The sequence below is a fragment of the Triplophysa dalaica genome, chromosome 20, assembly GCF_015846415.1.
Source record: "Triplophysa dalaica isolate WHDGS20190420 chromosome 20, ASM1584641v1, whole genome shotgun sequence".
Classification (NCBI taxonomy): domain Eukaryota; kingdom Metazoa; phylum Chordata; class Actinopteri; order Cypriniformes; family Nemacheilidae; genus Triplophysa; species Triplophysa dalaica.
In genome coordinates, this window is record NC_079561.1 from 657,552 (window position 1) to 677,796 (window position 20,245).

Here is a 20,245-nt window from a genome sequence, read left to right on the forward strand (position 1 = left end):
ATGTTGATTATATGCCGTCGGAATTTCCTCCCACTATTTTCAGATAATGTATATGATTTGTATGTGACATATATTTAACTATTTCACTAAACATGCTTGCAAAAAATAACTTGAACATATATTTTAAGGTGATATTTTCAAAATCACACTAGAACGTTCTGGAAACGTTATTTTTTGGCTGCAAGAAAGAAAACCTACAAAGAAAATCCCGCATAATAACCATAAACGTTAGGGAAATGTTCTGTGTTTGCTGAGATGAAAAGGTTTTCTAATGATTTTGGCCACCATGGTAATATAGAATAAAATAACTAAGTAGATTGAAATGAATATACATTATACACAAAAACACCCTCACAGGTTGATTTTAAGACACATTTATCCTTAAATCGTCCAAATTTTACCGGCGAGCTTTCTTAGCTCGGAACATTTTCTACTCATACAACTTCCTCATACATGCACAGTTGGCAATAAATATTTATTCTAAGGAGATTGGTTTGACATGAATATTAATAATCTTATAAAAATGCTTGATAATTATGGGCATCAATTATTTTAGGACCGATTCAAGCGATTACACAGCTGGAGAACTGATCAGGTTATGATGAGCTGTGTCAGGGGCGGGATGCTTCAGATTCTAAAACTCATTTGATTGGACAAGAAATCTGATGAGATGTTGAAGTGTAGAACGATATGATCATATCATGATAATATAATAATATCATAACGTAATGAAAAGGGAGATTGTTTTGGAGCACACGTACGTTTTTTATGTGAATTTTGTCAGGGATTCGGAGCAGTAAAATAATGTATTTAAGGCTACAAAATAGTTAAGGAAAAATACTTTCATTTTGATTTCACCGGGTCTTTAAAAGCACACAGGCCGACTACAGAATAAATCAGGCTGCAAAATTGACGTGCATTGAAAATACCGTCAACTAAAGGCAGCCGAAAATAAGAAAAAAGCAACAGTTAAAGCACGATTTTTACATGATAGGCCTACTTTTTTATGCCAATTACATTTAAAGTGTCCCTGTTGGACTCTCTGTATCCGATGTATTGGCGACATCTGGTGTACAGTAAAGGCGTTTTATGAAACCCTCACAACCCCTCCCTTCAGCTGCAACATCGTCGTTTCGTTTTACGTTACTGCTGTCTTTCCGTAAACACCGATCGAGGTGAAAAGAGTCGAAGGTTTGAAGTCAGATACACGGATAGCAGGTCTGGTGTCGTCTCACACATAAATCTACTCATTCATCGGTCTGAAGTGAATTTTGTGGGTTTATTCGATCGATGGTGGTTTGACTGGTCATGTTTCTTTCACGTGAGTCTGCAGCAGTCATCACAATGCGCAGTTTTAACATGTCAACATTAATGAAATTTGGCAATGTAAAGTTGTTTTAAATGCGCTTTTTTAAATGAAAATGGTTGACTATTATACTCTCTCTTAATTCTTGCTATGGGAATATGTTTTACAGCACAGGCCATCATGCGACTCATAACAATCACACTGCACAAGGTTGTTTCATTGTTAACTGTTGTGTTTTGCACAGCTTGTGTTAATCCACTCGCCGCAGATACTGTGCTACGTACTTTTATTAGCGCATTCACTGTCAGTGTAATAGAAATACTCTTCACATTGTATTTAGCTGACTAAAGGATTTTAAGAGTAGGTTTATTTTGCAATACAGTAAATAAACCAATGTGTTGAAATTATTATCAATAACAACAATGCAAACCAGTGTTGGGTGTAACAGTTACTAAGTATTTGTCACTGTAATTTAATAACTTTCCCTTAGGAATGGTAAAGTAAGTGATGACTCTTATTTTGTCAGTAATATAATTTACTGTACTTGAACTAAACACTGTGTAATAGATTCAATAGTGGAAATGACATCAAAATTATAAGTCTAACTTTAAAATGTGTGCTTAAATGTCTCCTTCTCACATTTGTATACTTCGGTCAGTTAATAAAAACAATTTATGAAGTTATTTATTTATTATTTATTATTATAATGAATAAAATAAGTCGAAACGTGTGTATCCCTAAATCAATTCTAATCAAAGTTGTCGTAAGATATAGAAAGTAATTAGCAATAAGTTAATAAATACTTTTTGTCAAGAGTAATTTGTACAGTAATCTAATTACACTATTGAATATGTCATTAGTAACTAGTAATTCATTATTTTTTCTGAGTAACTTACCCACCACTGATGCAAACTGAGTAGATTCTGAGTGTTTCAGGGAAAAATGCATACAGTAATTGCCTTGAATACCATTTCTCAAACAAACGTATTCATGCAAAATATGTCAATAATAAATATGTTCTCCTTACGTTAACATTTAGATATTAAGCCGATGCTTTTATCTAAAGTGACTTACAGATGCAATTGGAATAACATTAGGACAACAAAAAGCACAATTGCAATAATAGAAAACAGGTCTCAGATAGCCCACTACAGTATACAGAGCTGAGGCTTTTCTTTATGAGTAGAAAAGAGAAGGTGTTATATACAGCAGCAGACCTGATTTAAAACGGAAATGGGACTGATTTAGTAGATCAATTCAAACAGTTAACCCACATTCCAGTGTCCTCATCCAGAAATAACCGCCTTCTCTTCGCAGTTATTAGTGGGGGCAGAGAGACCATGCGGGAGTCACATGCATGCAGAAGATGAGCAGTAAACAGATGACAGGAGCACAGCCCTGAACGCATCACGCTATGAACAACACCACGCAGCCCCCTCACAATATCAACAGGGATGCGGCTGTCAGCTACGTGCTGGTCCCCTTCTTCCTCATCACTTTGGTCGGGATAGTTGCAGCAGTGGTAGGTGGCATGATTTGACTCGGATGTTTTCATCCGTAACAGCATGTGACTGTGTGCTGTTGTGAGGGGAGGAATGCAAAGTCACATGATGGAGTAATTCAATTGAGAAAGACAAAAAGTCTTTACTCTGTTGTGGTGGACATGTTTTGCTGCACATGCTTGCCAGAGGTTATCAGCGGCACACTTTCTTCACCAAACCATCTGCAAAGCAGTTCAATGCTAACATTATCCAATGATATCACAGCATTGTGTTGAGGAGTATAGAACGGTCAGAGCCATTGAGAGAGAGAGAGTTCTACCAACAGAAGTCCAAAACGCTGGAGCGTCACATGATTCATGGAGCCTTCAGATTCAGTTCCTGGAAGTTATGTTTTCTCTTTAAATGTTTTATTTCTTTCATTTTTTATTCATTAAATGGCTTTCGTCTTAAAATGGGTTATAAGTTGACCTCAGTTGGTCTGTTTAGTCGCAGCTCCATGCGTAACCAGTAACTTCCGGGAACTATTGAGAGCCTATATGAACCGCCATTGCTGTGAAAAAACTGTTCCATTGAAGTTAACGGAGTGGACGCGACTCTCTCGCTCTCAATGGATCGGAGTACGGTGACATGCTATTGAGGCATTGGCCAAATACCAGTTTCAAGGTATACCACGGATTGGAAATGTCACGGTTTTAAAACTGCCCAAAATTTCTGTTTTAGCGTTCCAAATGTATGAGATGTTTTGTGCAGTCAGGTTCTGTGCTCTATTTTGTTTATCCTATCCAATACCGCCACAGCACGAAAGTTTGGCTTAACGTTACCAAACTGTCAAAATCTCATACAGGCTCATGGCTAATGCTAATGTGTCCTCTGTTTTTTTACAGGTGATGTACTTAAGGAGAAAACGAAGGTAAATAAACCAAGTACAGCACATTTTAGAAGACATAAAGGGATTTACCAAACAATTCTTTTATCTACTTGACAGATAATCAGTCAATTTAAAAACAAAATTTTCAAGACATAGGCTGAATCCAAAGTTGTTTGTTTTCATTCTACACAGTGTGTGAAAATCAGCATGCGGATGAATAGTATGTCCGAAACCTCTGTAGGTTTAAAATGGAGAGATTTGTAAGTGTACATTGGATGGACACTACTCTATCCCATGATGCCTCAGCAGCTGAGCAACTGCCAAATTCAAAGAGTAAATCAATTGAAAATAGGAACTTTTTTCAAGTGTAAATACTGCTAAATGTATTCCTTGTGATTAATTATACTCGTTTTATGACGTCTATTTACAGGCTGTTGTTAATACATCATTGGTCAAAGAGCATATGAAATCAATGATGCACCGAAATTACGGCTGCAGAAAATTTGCAGCCGAAAATGGCATTATCGGTTTCGGACGAAAAATAAAAAGCAAAATATCTGCTGCCCCCACCTCTCCCTTCAGTGCTCTCACTCACTGTAGCTGTTATTAAAGGACGATCATGTAAGCTCTCCATGTCAAAGGCTAAAACGAATAAATATGTCAAGAAAAGTCAGTTTACATGAACACTCACTGCCCCTCTGTGTTCTGCGTGTTGTTCTCATTGAAATTATTATGCACCATATATCAACTTCTTGTATTAGCAATAGATGCTTTGTTTGATTATAACAGGCTTTCCTGTGGCTCAGTGTGTAGAGCGTGCTCTAGTGACGCCAAGGTCATGGGTTCGGTCCCAGGGGATTGCACATAGTCAGAAACAAAACATTTAAAATACAATAGAATACAAAAGCGTCTGCCACATGCGTAAATGTAAAATAGTAATTCTACAACTACAAAGTTTAGATGATTGGTTAAAAAAAATAGATATTTGATCGTGTTGACATATATATAAGAATAATATATTTAGTATTGTTTAAAGATATGTTCTATTTAATTTGTGTGGTTTCAGTGTGTGTAGTTAATACAATTATGTCATTTTCGATTTTGGTTTTCGGCCAAATGCATCCTGAATTTTCGGCATCGTTTCGCAACAGAATATTCATTTTGGTGTATCACTATCCAAAATATAATTGTAGTATACTAAATAGTAGCTTACTGTTTCAACAGTCGATAGTTAGGCAGGTACTTAATCCAGATCAGTACGTACTGTCCCAGATGCGATCTCGGACACAGCCAATGAACTAATAGGTGGGATTGAACAGAGACTGTGTACTTAACCATTTTTCAATTTATTTCTTCACTCAGAGTGTCTTGTTGCTCAGCTGCTTTAAAGTATTTTTCTGTGGTGTCTATAGGACAGAATAAACCGTTATCTGTGTTGCAACCATGTGTCTCAACTCTGGTCTTTACATCATTATCTGCTTTATTTAATTCACTACATGATGTGTTTTCAGGTGTTGCTAAGCTTTATATCTATCTTGTGCTGTATGTGTTTCTGCATGTTTAGGATTGATAGACTGCGGCATCAGTTGCTGCCGGTTTACACCTACGACCCAACTGAAGAGCTGAATGAGGCAGAGCAGGAAATCCTTTGGAAGGAGGAAGACACAAAGGTAACTATTGGAAAAGAAAAACAAAGATGACATCTTATTGCAATTACTGAAATAGTGAATGCAATAAATGGAGAGGTCAATGAAATCGTATTTATTGTAGTTAGTTAGAATTTAACAACTGAAATGGAATTAAAAAGGAATTAAATTCATTAGAAGGTGAATGGGATATTTCCAGAGATAGGGAACCGTTCCATACATGTTCTTATTAATACGGCTGCCTCTGTTTGCCAGCAAAGAGCTTTATCTCTGGAATTCTAACTTGGACTCCATTTCCCAGCAGCCTTTGCACCGCTGATTACACACACACACACCTGGAACCCATTACTGTGGTATTATAATCCCAGTGTTTGCTGCGCTTCATTGCAAAGTCTTGTTTTGCCCCAGCTAACATTTCTGAGCGGTCTTGAGCGCTCGTTTGGATTTCATTTCTTAAAAAGAGGACATTTTTAAGAAATAATTATAATTAAAATAAATTATCTCTGTGCTTTCCTCACCCTTGCGTCTGGCCAAAAAAAGTCCCTGAATGGGTGAGATGCGAGCTGACTCTAGTCTAGAATGTCTTCTCTCCAAAATAAAACAAACATCAATCAGAGATCATCCAGAGTCTGTTTGTCATTATGTTCTATTGTTCATCAGCTGTAGAAAAATTGCTCTGAAAGTGATCCCAACGATATCGTTCTCTCTATCTTTACTTGTACTTGTGATGTGAATCATGCTATATTGTCCTAAACTAAGAACTTTATTTTTATAGTTATCTGCAATATTGTGACCGACCCTTAACTCATGTAGTTCAGTAATGTTGCAGGTAATAGTGTCTTTATATTTCGAAGATGAATAAAACAAATGAGCCATTTCCTTTTTTTTGTCTCTTCAGGTGGTACAGGGTTGGATGAGGTCTTATCAACAACGACGACCGTTGCTCTCAAAGAACCAAAATGCATGACAATGCAGGTTTGCTGTATTATTTTGCTGTGACCAATTTGTCTCTTTTCTTGTTTTTATAGTTTTGTCACGTAATGATTTATGGCACTGAACGATAAACAGTTTTTCCTATGACAGTTTGAAGGGATGAGAAAAGCATTTGGTCATCTCTGAAAGCACAGAATTCTGATGTCGGGCTCACATTTGTGCATCTCGGCTCATATTGGTTGAATATGGTATGACACCTTCTCAGAAGAACATCAACTTTAAAGAACAATCCATTGACTAAGACTTGAAAGACTTTTCCACTAATACAATTCCATTTACATTCTGTATTTATGCTAGTTTAATGTATTCTGCTGATGTTCTGTGCAAGATCAAGCCATCTCGTCATAGCTGGACGATCCACTAAACAGCCAACACTTTGGAAACTACATTCTGATTGACCAGTTCACATGTTTCTGTTGTGGAATTGGTGCACGTTGGCCATCTCATTCTCTTAACACTGGACACAGTTATGCTCTGGAAATGTGAGGACACCAGGAAACTGTCTGCATTTATCTGAAGCTTTTAACCAAAATTGGAGGGTTTGGAAAATAGAGCATTATTTATTTCCTAATAGGAGGAGTTACTGTAAAAAAGTGAGTCAATGGTTAAGGATAACCCAGATTGAGTGATTTGAGTTCTTGTACCAACCCTTTAAAATATTAGACATGTATTTTACCTTCAGAAACCATTTGGACAATCGTTTGGATAATTGGGAACTGCATATTTTCTGTGAATGGTGGTGGGTGGTCTTTTCAATGGTTTATGTGTTAAGATCCTAGAGTTGAGCACTACTGATCGTTGATCTTGCCCATGAAAAAAAATATATATATCGTAAAATGATTGCTTTAACTACTGACTGGATTTTAGAAGTTCCTTAATAGCACATTCACTATTGGTTTTTATTATTTCAAGTCTAGGTGAATAGTGAAAAGAAATATTTCAGCTGTGCGGAGCAAGGTATTTTATGATGAAAGTTACTAAAGAATTCTCATTTAATTGTACCTTATTTTTTGTGCAATGTCCTGTTCTCAAAAAGCGAGAAGGAAATGGGTTAGGTGTTTAAAAAGTATTTACTGAAAGTAGAGTTTGTTTTTATAAACCGTTTATAAAACATACATGTGCACAGATTTGATCTTGGAGTGCTAAAATCCAGTGCCAGGTTGTACGGAAACCTTTAAAAAAAGAAAAGGGTTCACTTACAGAAACATTAAGACTCGAGAAGTTTTCACCCTTAACTTCTAAAGTGTTCCTTAAAGAGTACATAACTAGGGATTTTTAAGGTCCTCCTTTGGTTTCTGGAGTGTCCAACAACAAGTTTTTGGACATTGAAGGTGTTAAAACACAATTATTTCGTAATAATAGCCAGTTATTCTAATCTTACTCTTGACTGACTCAAATGATTCGTTCCGCGATCCTTTCCACTAGTCTAGTCTGATGTGATTGGTCAGATGGTTTGGTCTGATGCGGTTGGTCTACCCTGAATAAGTGTCACGTGCTACAGTGTTTGGGGTTGAAGAGTGTAGTTTTGGTGGGCTGTCCTGGCAAAATGTAGGCGGGACTATATGAAGTGACTTAATACGCGGCGGTTGGCGAATCGGACTAGTGACGACTCGTTTGAGTGATTCAGAGTCGACATCCATTTTTCCAAGCCATGACTTTGTTATTCATTCACCTTCGGATTTACAAACTTCGTAGACTGCTTACTTTCAAACACGCCAACATTACACACTGCATGACATGTCATTTACATGATCTCATGTTATAGACTCTTTAAGTGTTGTATGTTGCAAGTCCTTAAGTTAATTTCCTACCTTCCAAAATGAAGGGACCGAAACAGCTCCCTTTTAATCTTAAACGCGATGAATGATATCATGTTCAATAAAGTGGAGGAAAGGAATGATGTTAACTTTCAAAGATAAATGAGACTAATAATACACAATAAAATATCAGTTTGATCCATTAAAGTGGATTTAGAGGGTGTTTTTTCTTTTTGCGTATTTATCTGAAATAATAGCTTTACCGTCTTTAGTGTTGTCTTTTTTTCCCTGTACTTTTAATATTGTCCGCAGCTGAAATGTTTGGCTCTAATGTTAAATTTGTGATCAATTAAAAACAATGGTATGTATGTTTTATAGCATAACTTTGGCAACTGCTTCTTTGTTGCTGTGTTTTGATATCGTCGTGGAATGCAGAGTATAAACACTTATGTAGATAAGGGTGATGGTTAAGACCTTTGTTACAGCCCTCCTAAAGAAAACCCTAATCTTTGGGATGTTTTCCGCCTCATGAAGACCCTCACTTAAGGGCTTTCTTGCAGCCGGGCACTGGCCTCAAACACCCCAAAATCAGATTCACAGCAGATTTAAAACCGTCTTTGATGTGGAGGTTTTAAGAAGGCTTGTGATGGAGTTTTGCAAGTAGGCCTGTTTGTGAAAGTAAAGCTAAAATTACATCAACAACATTCAAATTAACAGCAAGAATTGCTTCTGTAAGGTCATTGCTGATATCTTTCCTCCTGGGCACTCAACACTTCAAGCTTCTGTTTTTATACTCAAATCACTGATGATCAATGAATCAAGGGCATGTGATTACCAGTCCGGGTGTATTTAGTTACTTTTCATAGATGGCTTCTTTATTTTTACTATGTTTTTGTTAAATTATTGCAGGTCTGCTGATGCTCTTTTTTATTGCGCTTTTTTGAATGTTCCTATCAGCATCTTTACTAAATGTTCAAGGCTGGTAGTGTGATCAGGAAAACACATCATGGATTCATTTATTGGATGGATGAGACGATCATTTGAACAATTTTTTCTTAGCCTACTTTAAACAACTGGAGTTAACTACAATGTAAAATACAGTTTAAGAATATAAAACAAATAGGAAACCGAACTCAGGATCTGCAACTCTGTTGTTTTATCGTGAAATTGGGCTACTTTTAAACTGATTCTGCAGGTTCAAGGTATGACATGTATACATTATTGTTGACCTAAATGCATTTTTTGATCTAATTGATTCAACCAGATGTATATTCTAACAACAATAAAACTGTGGCGCTTTATGATTTGACTGGGTTTGACTGTTTCCATGGTAACAGATTGGCAGGTGTTACGACCCCAGGTGTGATCCAGGGGTGTTGAGATGCAACATTAAATAGAACAATTACTGTGGGTGTGAGTGATTGTCAACAACAAAACACGTAACAAAGATAAAGAATTTAGTGAATACAAAATAGTGACAAGATTTGTAAAAAAAAGTGAAAGACTTAATAAAAGGGAAATTAATGATAAAAAATAGCTTTACTATTTACCATATTTACAGGACACAAAACAAATCAACAGGGGAAAAGGGACACGAGTGGTGCTAAAAGAAAGAACAAAACCGAACATGCGAACCAATTTTAGAAGCCCTTAAAACAAACTAATAGGTTGTTTGCGCATGACGTTACGTCACCTTACGAAGTGCAGCTGGAGGGCAGAAAAATATTCACCATCACAAACTGGTTGAGAAATATTTTAAAGCAGTGGCGACATCATAGTGTAACATAGCAGAAATGCTATACATTTATTGATTATTATTTGCGAATTTGGTTTATTCTTGTTTTGTTAATTTCCATATCACGTCACTCAGTCGAGTCTATGCCGTATGCACACAGTTCACTCAGTCACACACAGCGGAGGGCTGTCGTGGAGGCTAAACGCAAATAAATGCATTTTAAGCATCTGTGACATGTGTTACGTTTATGTTTATCCAGCGGATAATGTTGCTGTAACAGTTTGCTCTGGTCCATTTCTCACAATGATGAGCCGCCAAAGTTATTAGGAAGCACGTTGTTTAATCTCGTCAACGAAAGCTCCATCCATCACTAGACCTTCTGACAATCACTTGAACTTCCGGGTGCTTTCACGAACTTATAAAGAAAACAACAAAACCTCTAAAGCAGCTTACTCTCCTTTTCTTCGTCTGCTTCTTTTCTCTCATCACGTGAATATCCCGCACCCGCACTACTTTTCCCATCATTCAGTGCGGCCAGGACTACAAACCCCATGCTTCTTAAAGGGACAATACCCATATTCCCTCAACAGTAACATGTCATGAACGACCAAAAGTATGCGTTTTCCCCGTTCATTTCATTTTATTTCGTTTAAGTTACAGTTTTCACTTTAAATATTAACAGAATAACTAAAAGGGATATTTTTGGGGGCCAGTGGTAGGTCACATGGTCTGACATTAAATAAATTTCCATCCAAAACCAGACTTCTCTACTTTAACTTTATCGTTTTATTTATTTATTTGCCACTGTATGTGTAAGATCTATTCAATTACAGTGTCACCGATATTAAAACATGTGTGTGCAGCCCTCGCTCAGTTGTATTAAAACTTTAAACTAAACATTATTTATCATTTTAGGTCCTTGTCTACAATGTCACACTATCAAACTTATCAAGCTCCTCAATTACGTTAACAAACTAAAACATTTCGAAATCATCATTCATCAGTGGAAGTATGTGTTCGCCCTATACACTCAGAAATTGCAAAAAGCAGAATAGTTTTACACACGCAAGTTTTGTGTGTCTGTGAACAGTTTGTGTAGCAACTCTATTGTGTGGATTAAAATGCATCGAATGAGACAGAAACTAAGCCAATATAAAATAAAGATTCACATTTTTTATGAAAGACTTGACTGACAAACGTGTAGACTGTATCAGGAGTTTCCTAAGAAAAACAAGGAATGACGGATATCCTTTACAGACAGGAACACATGTACACAGACTCAAGGGTGAGGAATTGACACATTTTGACATTGTGCACTCTGCACATTCTTCTTTCCTATCGTTTATTCTGTTCCGTTCTATTCTGCCCTCTGGTTTGACACAGTATATACCAGAATTATTTTAAAAAGTGACAAGCGCCAAATTATGTACGAATCTGTAAGTTTATTATCATTTTTCATATAAATTCCTGCAGTCCACAATAGAAAATGCAGAGTGTATACATTGAAAAGACTGATCCCAAACCAGTTCTGTGCACAAGCACATCAAAAACAAGAAATCAGTATTGAGGGCACATGTTTAAAATCATTGCGTCAAACAGCCGTAGTACCATCACGGTTTACTCAATGGGGGCTCAGACCTAAGCAACTAGTAGGATGTAGTTTATTACCGAGATAAAAAAAAAACGAGCCTTTAGGTGCGACAACTATTTTCCATGATATCATCAAATCAATTCAGTGCACCAAACCATTATGTATACAAAACACAAGTTTAACAAAAACACATACACAGAACCTATAAGTCTCTACCACAGTCTGCGAACATGTCATGCATCTTTCAGACACAATGCAGTAATTCCTGTGGCGTGTCCAGATGTTTATGTATAAAATAATTAACCAACAGTTACTGTTTATTAAATGTGCGCACAGCTGTGAGCAAATTCAGTTAAAACCCATAAGACAAACTAAAAACCATATGGAAATTGCCATGACTGGATCAAGACACTGCAATAAAAAAAAAAGCTCTTGCCAAAGGCTACGCTGAGACCGGCTGAACGTCGTCAGATAAGAGTAGAGTACAGTGAGGTATGAATGTGACGGTCAAGTCCAGAGTAGAACTGACCTGGTTGCAGTATTCCGGGTTTAATTAACCATGTTTGTAGCAGCATTAAGTTCTGAGAGGAGACCCAGTCACTGGACCGATCAGCGTTCCCTGACATGGAATTTAACACGTCGAAAAAAGCACAAAACAAAGAGGTTACACTACAGCTGAACTATCAAAGCTATCTGAGTGGACCATAGGTGGAGAAGTAACACGGCTGGGAGGTTTCAGAGGAAATGAAGAGCATGTGGAATGATCTAGCAAAGTCTTCAATCTAAACATTCACATCTCAGGAGCTCAGCGCTTTTGGGACTTCCCCGGCAAGTTTAAACCGAACTCAAGTTTGCTCATTCCCCGGCGGCCTTTTAAAATGTCTCAATTAAAAACCAATCGCCATCATTAAAAACAGCTAGCTTACACATGGCTAAACCATAGGCTCCCCTAGCGTGTGCACTTTAGGGAAACGGACAACATAACACTGGCATGCCGGTCAATTGTTCGGGAATTATGGACTCAGTGATACAAAATAAAAAAAGAGGTACACAAGGAAAAACATCAAATGATACATCGATTACGAGGAGTTAAAAATCATCTAAGCTATCACTCACAAATATGCTCAATTTTATTTCTAGCTTGAATGACAAAGTAGCTAAAAGTATAACTGGAGACGTTGAGTTATCACACACGCAAGCGAAATAAAAACAAACGAGTAGGTCAATTCACCTTTGTCCAGTACACAACGATACGAATATCACACAATCCACCACGTCTTTGATGATGACAGGTAAAAACTAACGTAAATGTGTGGCCTGATACAGTATTCAGCAATCGCTTCGTGTCAGGCACCATCAGAGCATATCTTTGTCCAGTATATTGACAGAACGTTTCAACCAATTACCCATTGAGTGCGAGACATGTACACACACACACGTGTGCGTGCATCCAAGAATAGACGTACAGTATTTTGAGTCTTATCCAGTGGTGTTACACAGAGAAGGCGCATGAAGTGTGCAGGCCTCCCTGACACTAGGGGGCACTGGAGAGTAAAAGTGAACCGGGGGTTGGTGGCATTAGTGTGAGGGATGGGGTGTCAGTCCAGCTCTGGTCAACAGGAAGAAATCATGCCGGTTTGTGAGGTAGCAGGATTTGCTAGTTACTGTTCCTCTTCTTCCTCCTCCTCCTCCTCCTCCTCCTCCTCCTCCTCAGAGGACTTGGATGGCTCCTCCTTCTCCTGTTGGGAAATTCAATCAAATGAGAGAATGCACTATGTCACAGTACATGCAAAGAAAACTATTTTCAGTCACTTGAAACTTTTTGTGTGTTATTGATATCTAGCGTTGGGACTTTGTAACGCAGTCTAAATATTGAAGACGGCTTTTTCCCCGACCACTCCTGCCGAGACTCTATGCTCACATGGGTTGCAAGCAAGAGGCAATCTTCTGATCTCTCTTGTGAAGCCAACACGGAAGTGACTTAAAATGCAATTCATTAATCAGCCGCTAGAGGCTGACTCCAAAACAGAGCAGAATTGTATTGAGTCACATGTACAAATGCTCAACTTTACAGCAGAAGAAAAACATGTTTACAGCCTGGCACAGGAGATGATTTTTCTATATAGCTGATTTGACCATGACAACTGTGAGGGTGAAAAAAAAAGTTCTTGCCTGTCTAACTTAGGTGTTTTGGGTGCATGGCCATTTGAGTGACAAGTGGTTTCAGCAACCAGGCGACGGCCAGCTCTTTCCACTAAGCTTCATAACAGCTCATCATAAACCTACAGGTGACGTCATGGACATAAAGTCCATATTCTTTCCATTTTTATGGAAAGCGTCTGAAAAACGCATCGATTCTGAATTGAATTTGATGCATGTACAAAGGAAGGGCGGAATAATGTGAATAAATCATCAAAGGAAGCATTCTGACTATTAAAGCACAAGTAGTGTGACTCAAAGTCTGGGCTTTCTGTGACTCAACGCACCCACTGGATTCCTGTGGACATGTTTAAATGCGGAATAATCAACCTGTGGTGCAAAATTGTGCCTCATGCCTGAGGAATGCAGCGTAAAAAACTAAAAGCCTATGAGTACAACATGAGCTGTCGAGGAAACGGGCAGCGTCGGATTCCTTTCCAACACATGTCCAACTGACACGACCTGATCTATGACATTCGATGTCCTGTCACAAACCAAACCGGCAGGAGAAGCTGATGGTAAACAACAGGAAGAGATCCCTTGTGATAGCAGCCAAATGTTACATGTCATAGCCGTAACTTCTTTCCACACAGAGAAACATCGGTTGAGCCCTGTGGTTTTGTTACAGTCACACAAACACAGTTTTAAGTTAGATACTCACTGCTTTCTTAGGTCTTCCACGCCGCTTCATCCCTGCAGGTGCAGACGCCGGAGCTGCTCTCTAGGAGGAGACAAACAAATTAGTAAAATGTGTGGCAAACATGTAGCTGAGCACTAGAGGGCGCCGTTAAACTCACACTGGCACACGGCCCAAGGGCAGCAAGTTCATTATATTGGAAATGTACATGAGCAGCATGCCGTGCACTTCGGTTCGCCGGCCACCTGGCCCAGAGCTGAGAGACAGCTGGTGTAAGACACCAACACATGCACACAACACACATTCACTGCACGCTGAGCGCACAACACACACACACTGAAGGAGGACGCAGTGAGCATGTGGGGGGATGGTTTGAGGGTCAGCTGTCGTCCAGACAATAGATCATGGAAGAGATGGGAGAGTGGAAGCAGGGTGTGGGGTTAATATCTTGGCAACTGCCGGTGCACCTGCGATGCACAACGTTTGGTACGCCACAGGAAGCTGGCAGGAAGTCTGTAGAATCAACCGGAACTGAGCGGTGGGTTTTATTTGTGCACTTTCATGAAAACAAGCTTTGCTGATTTTTGTTGTTTTGATGTGCGGCAATGATGTGCGCAATCTAAGATGGGTGACGATACACTTCAAAGTTCAACAAAGTGAGCGTGAAGAGGCCAGTGTGTTCAAGACATGTCTTGAGAAATGGTTTGTTGACGTTCAGAGGTGGCAGTCGTGCACAGAACAGCTGAGAATCCTCTCTACTCACTTTGGCTTTAGATGCTGCGGCGCTTGGCTTATTTTTGCTGCCCTTTGGTCTTCCTCTCGGTCTCTTCGGCGTTGGAGATCCACTGGGTTCCTGCTGTAAGACAACAACACATGAAAATTGAGACTGAAAATATTGAAAGATTTCATAAACAGGGCAAAATTGCACGAGAGCGCAATAAAAAAAAGCCAATAACACACATTTAAAAAACAACAAGCATGACGTCTCATTCCCACATGACAAGATACAATCTCTACCAAGTGCGGCACAAATCAGCGCAGGATTTAAGATGTGGTCTTTTGCGTTAACTATCGACGCAAATACCAGTACAATAACAAGTGCAAATATTAGCAAGAGGTATTGTGTGATTCATTTAAATAATCTCCTTCCATACAGTTTAAGTCCGAATGCATATGCAATAAGGTCCGTCGCAAAATCAGCCGTGTCCACCACTATCCAGTGTTAATTTATACTGCGTGTCTTTAGTAAGCAGGGCAAAAATGTGTTTGCGCCGCCACACGCTGTTGGTAAATCTGGCCCAGTGTGGTGATGACAGAGATTTGTGTTTTAAAAGGGCTGCACAAAGTATGTATCTCTGGACGGCCCAAAAACAACTAGAGTTGCAAAAGCTTAGGCTTTGTGTAATAAATATTTACTAGGAAACAATTGTGCAATGTGATGGTTTATTCACATAAAAGGTTCCTGACCAGATCACGTATGACGCATGCGTCTGCCTGCAGTACAGGATCATCGGAGAGAAAACATTTGACATTTATATTCTATTATCTATGGAGTATCACACACAATGAATATACCCAAATATGACCATGAGCAGGTGACCAATGTGAAAATGAGTTAAAATGGAAATGCTTCAATCCGCAGTCAAGAGTTTTTTCTGTGATTGTTTGTCAAACACATTACTTGTAAAACACCACTTCTGACGGCTGTCATACATATAGATGTCTGCTGGGGGCCATGAATTACCACTCGCAGGGTCCAGTTACACAGCCGAGTAACAGAAACTTTAAACTCAATGCCCTCTCCCAAGAGTGATGGCTACGTGAACCAATCAGACGCTGGCATTTCCCACCAGCCAATCAGTGAGGAGGCGAAACGGTTGAACTGGGTTACTGCTGGTTTAAAGGGATCATGTTACAGGCCCTGGTCATCCTGCCACCCAAAGACCATCACAAATGTGCAATGAAGTGTTTGAAACATGTAGAGAAATCTACCCCCCCCCCCCCCCGCAACCACAACAACAACAACCCCCTCAGTCCATGTGCGTATATATGCATCATTAAACCCAAAACACCAGCAGCAAGTCTCTCTCAATAATATTGATAAAAACCAAGATGGAGAACATCGGTATTTACTTGTGGATGTTTCCGTGGTCTTCCGCGTCCTCTCTTCTCTGCTCCATCTTTCTCTTTAGGAGCCGCTGTGTCCTTGCCCGTATCGCTCATGATGTCTCACTGGAAAACTGCAGGAGAACAACACAGTTAAACGTACAACAGGCGACCGTCTAATGGACATCAACATTAAAACGAACTTTATTGTGGGAGCGACGGAAGAACGCGCTGATCGACCGGCGTCCCGTTTGTTTACAACACGCGCTAGGCCCGGGCTCGCGCAAACGCGCACGCGTCTTGTTGCACACGAGTCACAGTAACGCACTGAGAGGAGTAAACGAGTTGATTTAAATACCTCAGCGGAGAATGAAATAAAACACGCTGCGAAGATTTAAAGGCGAGCGGCGGTTTCCACGGTGCGCGAACCGGAACATGAACACACCGCGCGAGATTCGCGCCCTTTTAAATACCCGAGTGCGTGAAAACACGGTCTGCTGTTCGCGTCGCTGAGGTTTCGTCGCGTGACTTTCGCGGAAAATGAAACCGGGCGTGTGTGTGTCAGACACAATTTGAGCGGTTTCTTCATTTAAAGCTCTTCTCAAACGTTCATCGTTGTATTTTACTGTTTAAGAATCTAAAAACGGTTTATCTGTGAAAGGCGAATAATCTCGTTGCATTGCTGTGAGCTCATATGCGCCCCGCGAGCCGCCAATCTGTAAATCGGGACCTAACGTCGCATTTAAAACCCTAAAGTCCTGTTGCTTGTTTTCGCAGAGAAAAACATAGAAAAACGCGCTTAAAGAAGGACGAAATGTGACAACTTACCCGTCAAAAGAAGTCGTTCGGGGGGAGAGTCCAGCGCGTGAACGGAAGACAGACAGACAGACACCGGGAGATTCAGGGGCATTTTACGGGTCTTCCACACGGGAAATACACATACGGGAGGCGGGGACAAGTGGGAGGGGCTTGGTGCGAATACATACGTAACCGACAAACTCCATTGGTGAATTGCCATGTCAACCATGATGACGTAGTCCAAAGAGTCAGCTCGTTGTTTAAAGTAAAACAAAAGAATTTAATCCGTTTCCACCAAAAATGTGAAATATTTCATTTCTACTACAGATGTAAGAATGTTGTTCCAGAACTTTGCAAAGATTTGTCTGTGTGTGGAGCGTCATTTGAAAGCAATCTTTTGATTCATTATTTTATTTTTCAGATCGACAAAATGATTCTTTAGCACGGCCGCGTATACACTGCAAAACATGAATTTCTTACTTAGTATTTGTGTCTTGTTTTTCAGTACAAGTTAAAAAAAATCTTGAATCAAGATCCATATTCTGCATGAGCAAAATGACCTTTCTTGTTTTTAGACAAAACAAATTAAATTTCAGTGAATTTGTGCTTAAAACACATTTTTAATTCGCTAAATTAAAGATTATTTTTCTTACCTCATTGGCAGATTTTTTGCTTGTTTTAAGCACCAAATTCATGTTATTTTGTCTAAAAACAAGACTTATTTTCTAAGGTCATTTTGCTCATCAAGAAAACATCTTGATTCGATAATTTTTTGCCATTTATAGTGGAAAACAAGACAAAAATACTAAGTAAGAAAGTCATTGTTGCAGTGTATGCTATAGTAGAATAGCAGGGATCACAAGGATCAGATTTTGTATTTGTACAGTCACATATCATCTCATTTAATGTATTTAAGTTCTTCTGGAAAGGATATCCTTTTTGCAAAGATGAATCTTGTTTTTTTAATTAACATCATTTAGTGTCATATGTTGCTATAAAAAGCTGAAATATCCTGTCACTGTCTGTGAGAAGCTGGTTCTTTCCTGTTAAATGATGTTGCTTAAACATTCTTTTCATTTGCAGGACAAAGCAAGGTGTGAAACTGCAACTGTTGGCAGCTGAGATCAGGTCAAAAGGCATTTTATGTTGCAAATACGAGTGATAGCGCAGCACCATTTAACATATTCCTGACCTCACAATGGACCATTTGATCAACATAGAAGTGTTTAAATGCAAAATCATCCCTCTTAAAGGTATAGCATGCAAATTCAAGCATTGTTTCAAGGTGACTAATTCCTCCATTCCTGTTGTTTACGGAGGAGTCATCGTGAGTCATTATGTTCGCTGCTCATTGTGTGACTTTTTTCAACCATAAACTAAAAGTAAGCTGTTCTGGAATTTGAAACTGGATGCATTTTATTAAAAGTTAAAAGGAAAAGTCTTCCACTTGACTCATATTTTTGCGGTGTTTTTGACACGAGCTTCCTGTTCAACAACAAATCAAAACACTTTTGTTGGTCATTTGTACACACACAGTGTGTCTCAGACAACAGAAAAAGCATTTTCTTTTGCACCATTGACCAGTTTCCTCAATACATTTATTTTTTCTTTCTAATCCATCGCCAACCTAACCACACCGCTGCAGTCCTTTCAGAATCCCCCCAACCAATCCTGTGTTTTTGTTGATCCTCCAAAAGAGAAAATAGCAATATACTCAGTTTGGACTGTGCAGACGTCTGCAGACGAAAGGCATGAGTGAAATAAACATGCTCGACATCTGGGCACGAGCCAGAATATATTTGACAGGGTGGATTAATATTGATTTTCTACATGAAAGCAGAGAAATGTGGTGGACAAGAGAAACAATCCCCTAACATTTTTAAATCTGATTCATCATTACTGAGTCAAGTTTGAGTCACACATGTGACACTCTCTGAATGAATGAGTGTTGATCCCTAATCTTAGTGCATTGCTGTAAATCATAGTAAAGACATTTAAAAACGCCTCATACCGTAAAGATGTTTTTTTACTATTTTCATAGCAGTAAAAGAATGACCCATGTAGCGCAGCTTCAATTCAGCAAGTCTCTGTATATACTTGAGGTGTTACAGACAATAAAGATACTATCTGGTTGGTTTATAAACTGTTGACTCAGTACTTTCAGAATGCATTTTCTGAGCTTGGCTTTTACAGTGCGTGCACAATTATTTTGTAAGTATGATATTCGGATCATATTTTTTCTGATTTGTTGATATGTGATATATTATGGTTAAAGCGGGTGTAACACACAGGGTTTCTGCCGATCTCACATTAATCTTGAGTACCTATATAGTAGTATTGCATACGTCGTATCTTCAAACAGTATTGATCACATTTATAAAAGATAGATACAGCTGTACGATTACTTCCAAAATCATGGGTTTATAAATCCAGCGTTATATCCACAGTTTATATAACATTCATCATAGAGAACAAACAAACACCTGAACTTCACCAACATATGCTCTCTCTCTCTCTCTCTCTCTCTCTCTCTCTCTCTCTCTCTCTCTCTCTCTCTCTCTCTCACTCTCTCTCTCTCACTCTCTCTCACTCTCTCTCTCTCTCTCTCTCTCTCACTCTCTCTCTCTCTCTCTCTCTCTCTCTCTCACTCTCTCTCTCTCACTCTCTCTCTATCTCTCTCTCTCACTCTCTCTCTCACTCTCTCTCTCTCTCTCTCTCTCTCACTCTCTCTCTCTCTCTCTCTCTCTCACTCTCTCTCTCTCTCTCTCTCTCTCTCTCTCTCTCTCTCCTTCTCTCTCTCTGTCTCTCTCTCTCTCTCTCCTTCTCTATCTCTCTCTCGCTCCTGCTCTCCATGCTGCCGTGTGGCCATGCCGTGTGCTTTTCCATGAGAATTGTCCAATAAGAGACTAAGAAATATTGTTATAAAAACAGTTTTATTTGTTCGAAAAACACTTTCCGAAATCTGTACGATTGCTGCGGGAGTGTATCAAGCACAGAAATACTACATAAAACACCCAACTTGTTTTTACACGTTGACCATGTGAAGCATGAGAAGACATGGAGAAAGGGACATTTCAGACAGTTTTAATGGTAAGAAGCTTTATAGC

At 39.0% G+C, this 20,245-nt stretch overlaps 2 protein-coding genes across 2 annotated transcripts; one reads left to right on the top strand and one right to left on the bottom strand.

The window, feature by feature from the left end:
* The first annotated feature begins 1,082 nt into the window (after nt 1–1,082).
* On the top strand, nt 1,083–9,378 carry smim29 (small integral membrane protein 29). The gene is made up of 6 exons (XM_056733864.1): nt 1,083–1,321; nt 2,624–2,828; nt 3,693–3,718; nt 5,241–5,346; nt 6,221–6,297; nt 6,406–9,378. Exons 2-5 carry the CDS (start codon nt 2,721–2,723, stop codon nt 6,287–6,289), a joined length of 309 nt encoding a protein of 102 aa, XP_056589842.1. The 5' UTR covers nt 1,083–1,321; nt 2,624–2,720; the 3' UTR covers nt 6,290–6,297; nt 6,406–9,378.
* A 1,851-nt stretch (nt 9,379–11,229) lies between these two features.
* Nucleotides 11,230–17,286, bottom strand: hmga1a (high mobility group AT-hook 1a). Its single transcript, XM_056733921.1, has 5 exons — nt 17,169–17,286; nt 16,368–16,474; nt 14,998–15,090; nt 14,259–14,318; nt 11,230–13,137 (listed from the first exon to the last, which is right to left on the bottom strand). The coding sequence occupies exons 2-5, from the start codon at nt 16,455–16,457 to the stop codon at nt 13,060–13,062; spliced, it is 321 nt and encodes a 106-aa protein (XP_056589899.1). The 5' UTR covers nt 16,458–16,474; nt 17,169–17,286; the 3' UTR covers nt 11,230–13,059.
* Nucleotides 17,287–20,245: the final 2,959 nt, after the last annotated feature.

What these genes read in the sequence shown, in the direction of transcription:
- hmga1a (XM_056733921.1), bottom strand. Translation starts at nt 16,457, where the DNA reads ATGAGCGATACGGGCAAGGACACAGCGGCTCCTAAAGAGAAAGATGGA. An exon ending in GACCACGGAAACATCCACAA is followed by an intron (nt 15,091 to 16,367) that starts GTAAATACCGAT and finishes GTTGTCTTACAG; the next exon opens with CAGGAACCCAGTGGATCTCC. An exon ending in CCGCAGCATCTAAAGCCAAA is followed by an intron (nt 14,319 to 14,997) that starts GTGAGTAGAGAG and finishes GTCTCCTCCTAG; the next exon opens with AGAGCAGCTCCGGCGTCTGC.
- smim29 (XM_056733864.1), top strand. Translation starts at nt 2,721, where the DNA reads ATGAACAACACCACGCAGCCCCCTCACAATATCAACAGGGATGCGGCT. An exon ending in TCGGGATAGTTGCAGCAGTG is followed by an intron (nt 2,829 to 3,692) that starts GTAGGTGGCATG and finishes GTTTTTTTACAG; the next exon opens with GTGATGTACTTAAGGAGAAA. An exon ending in TACTTAAGGAGAAAACGAAG is followed by an intron (nt 3,719 to 5,240) that starts GTAAATAAACCA and finishes CTGCATGTTTAG; the next exon opens with GATTGATAGACTGCGGCATC.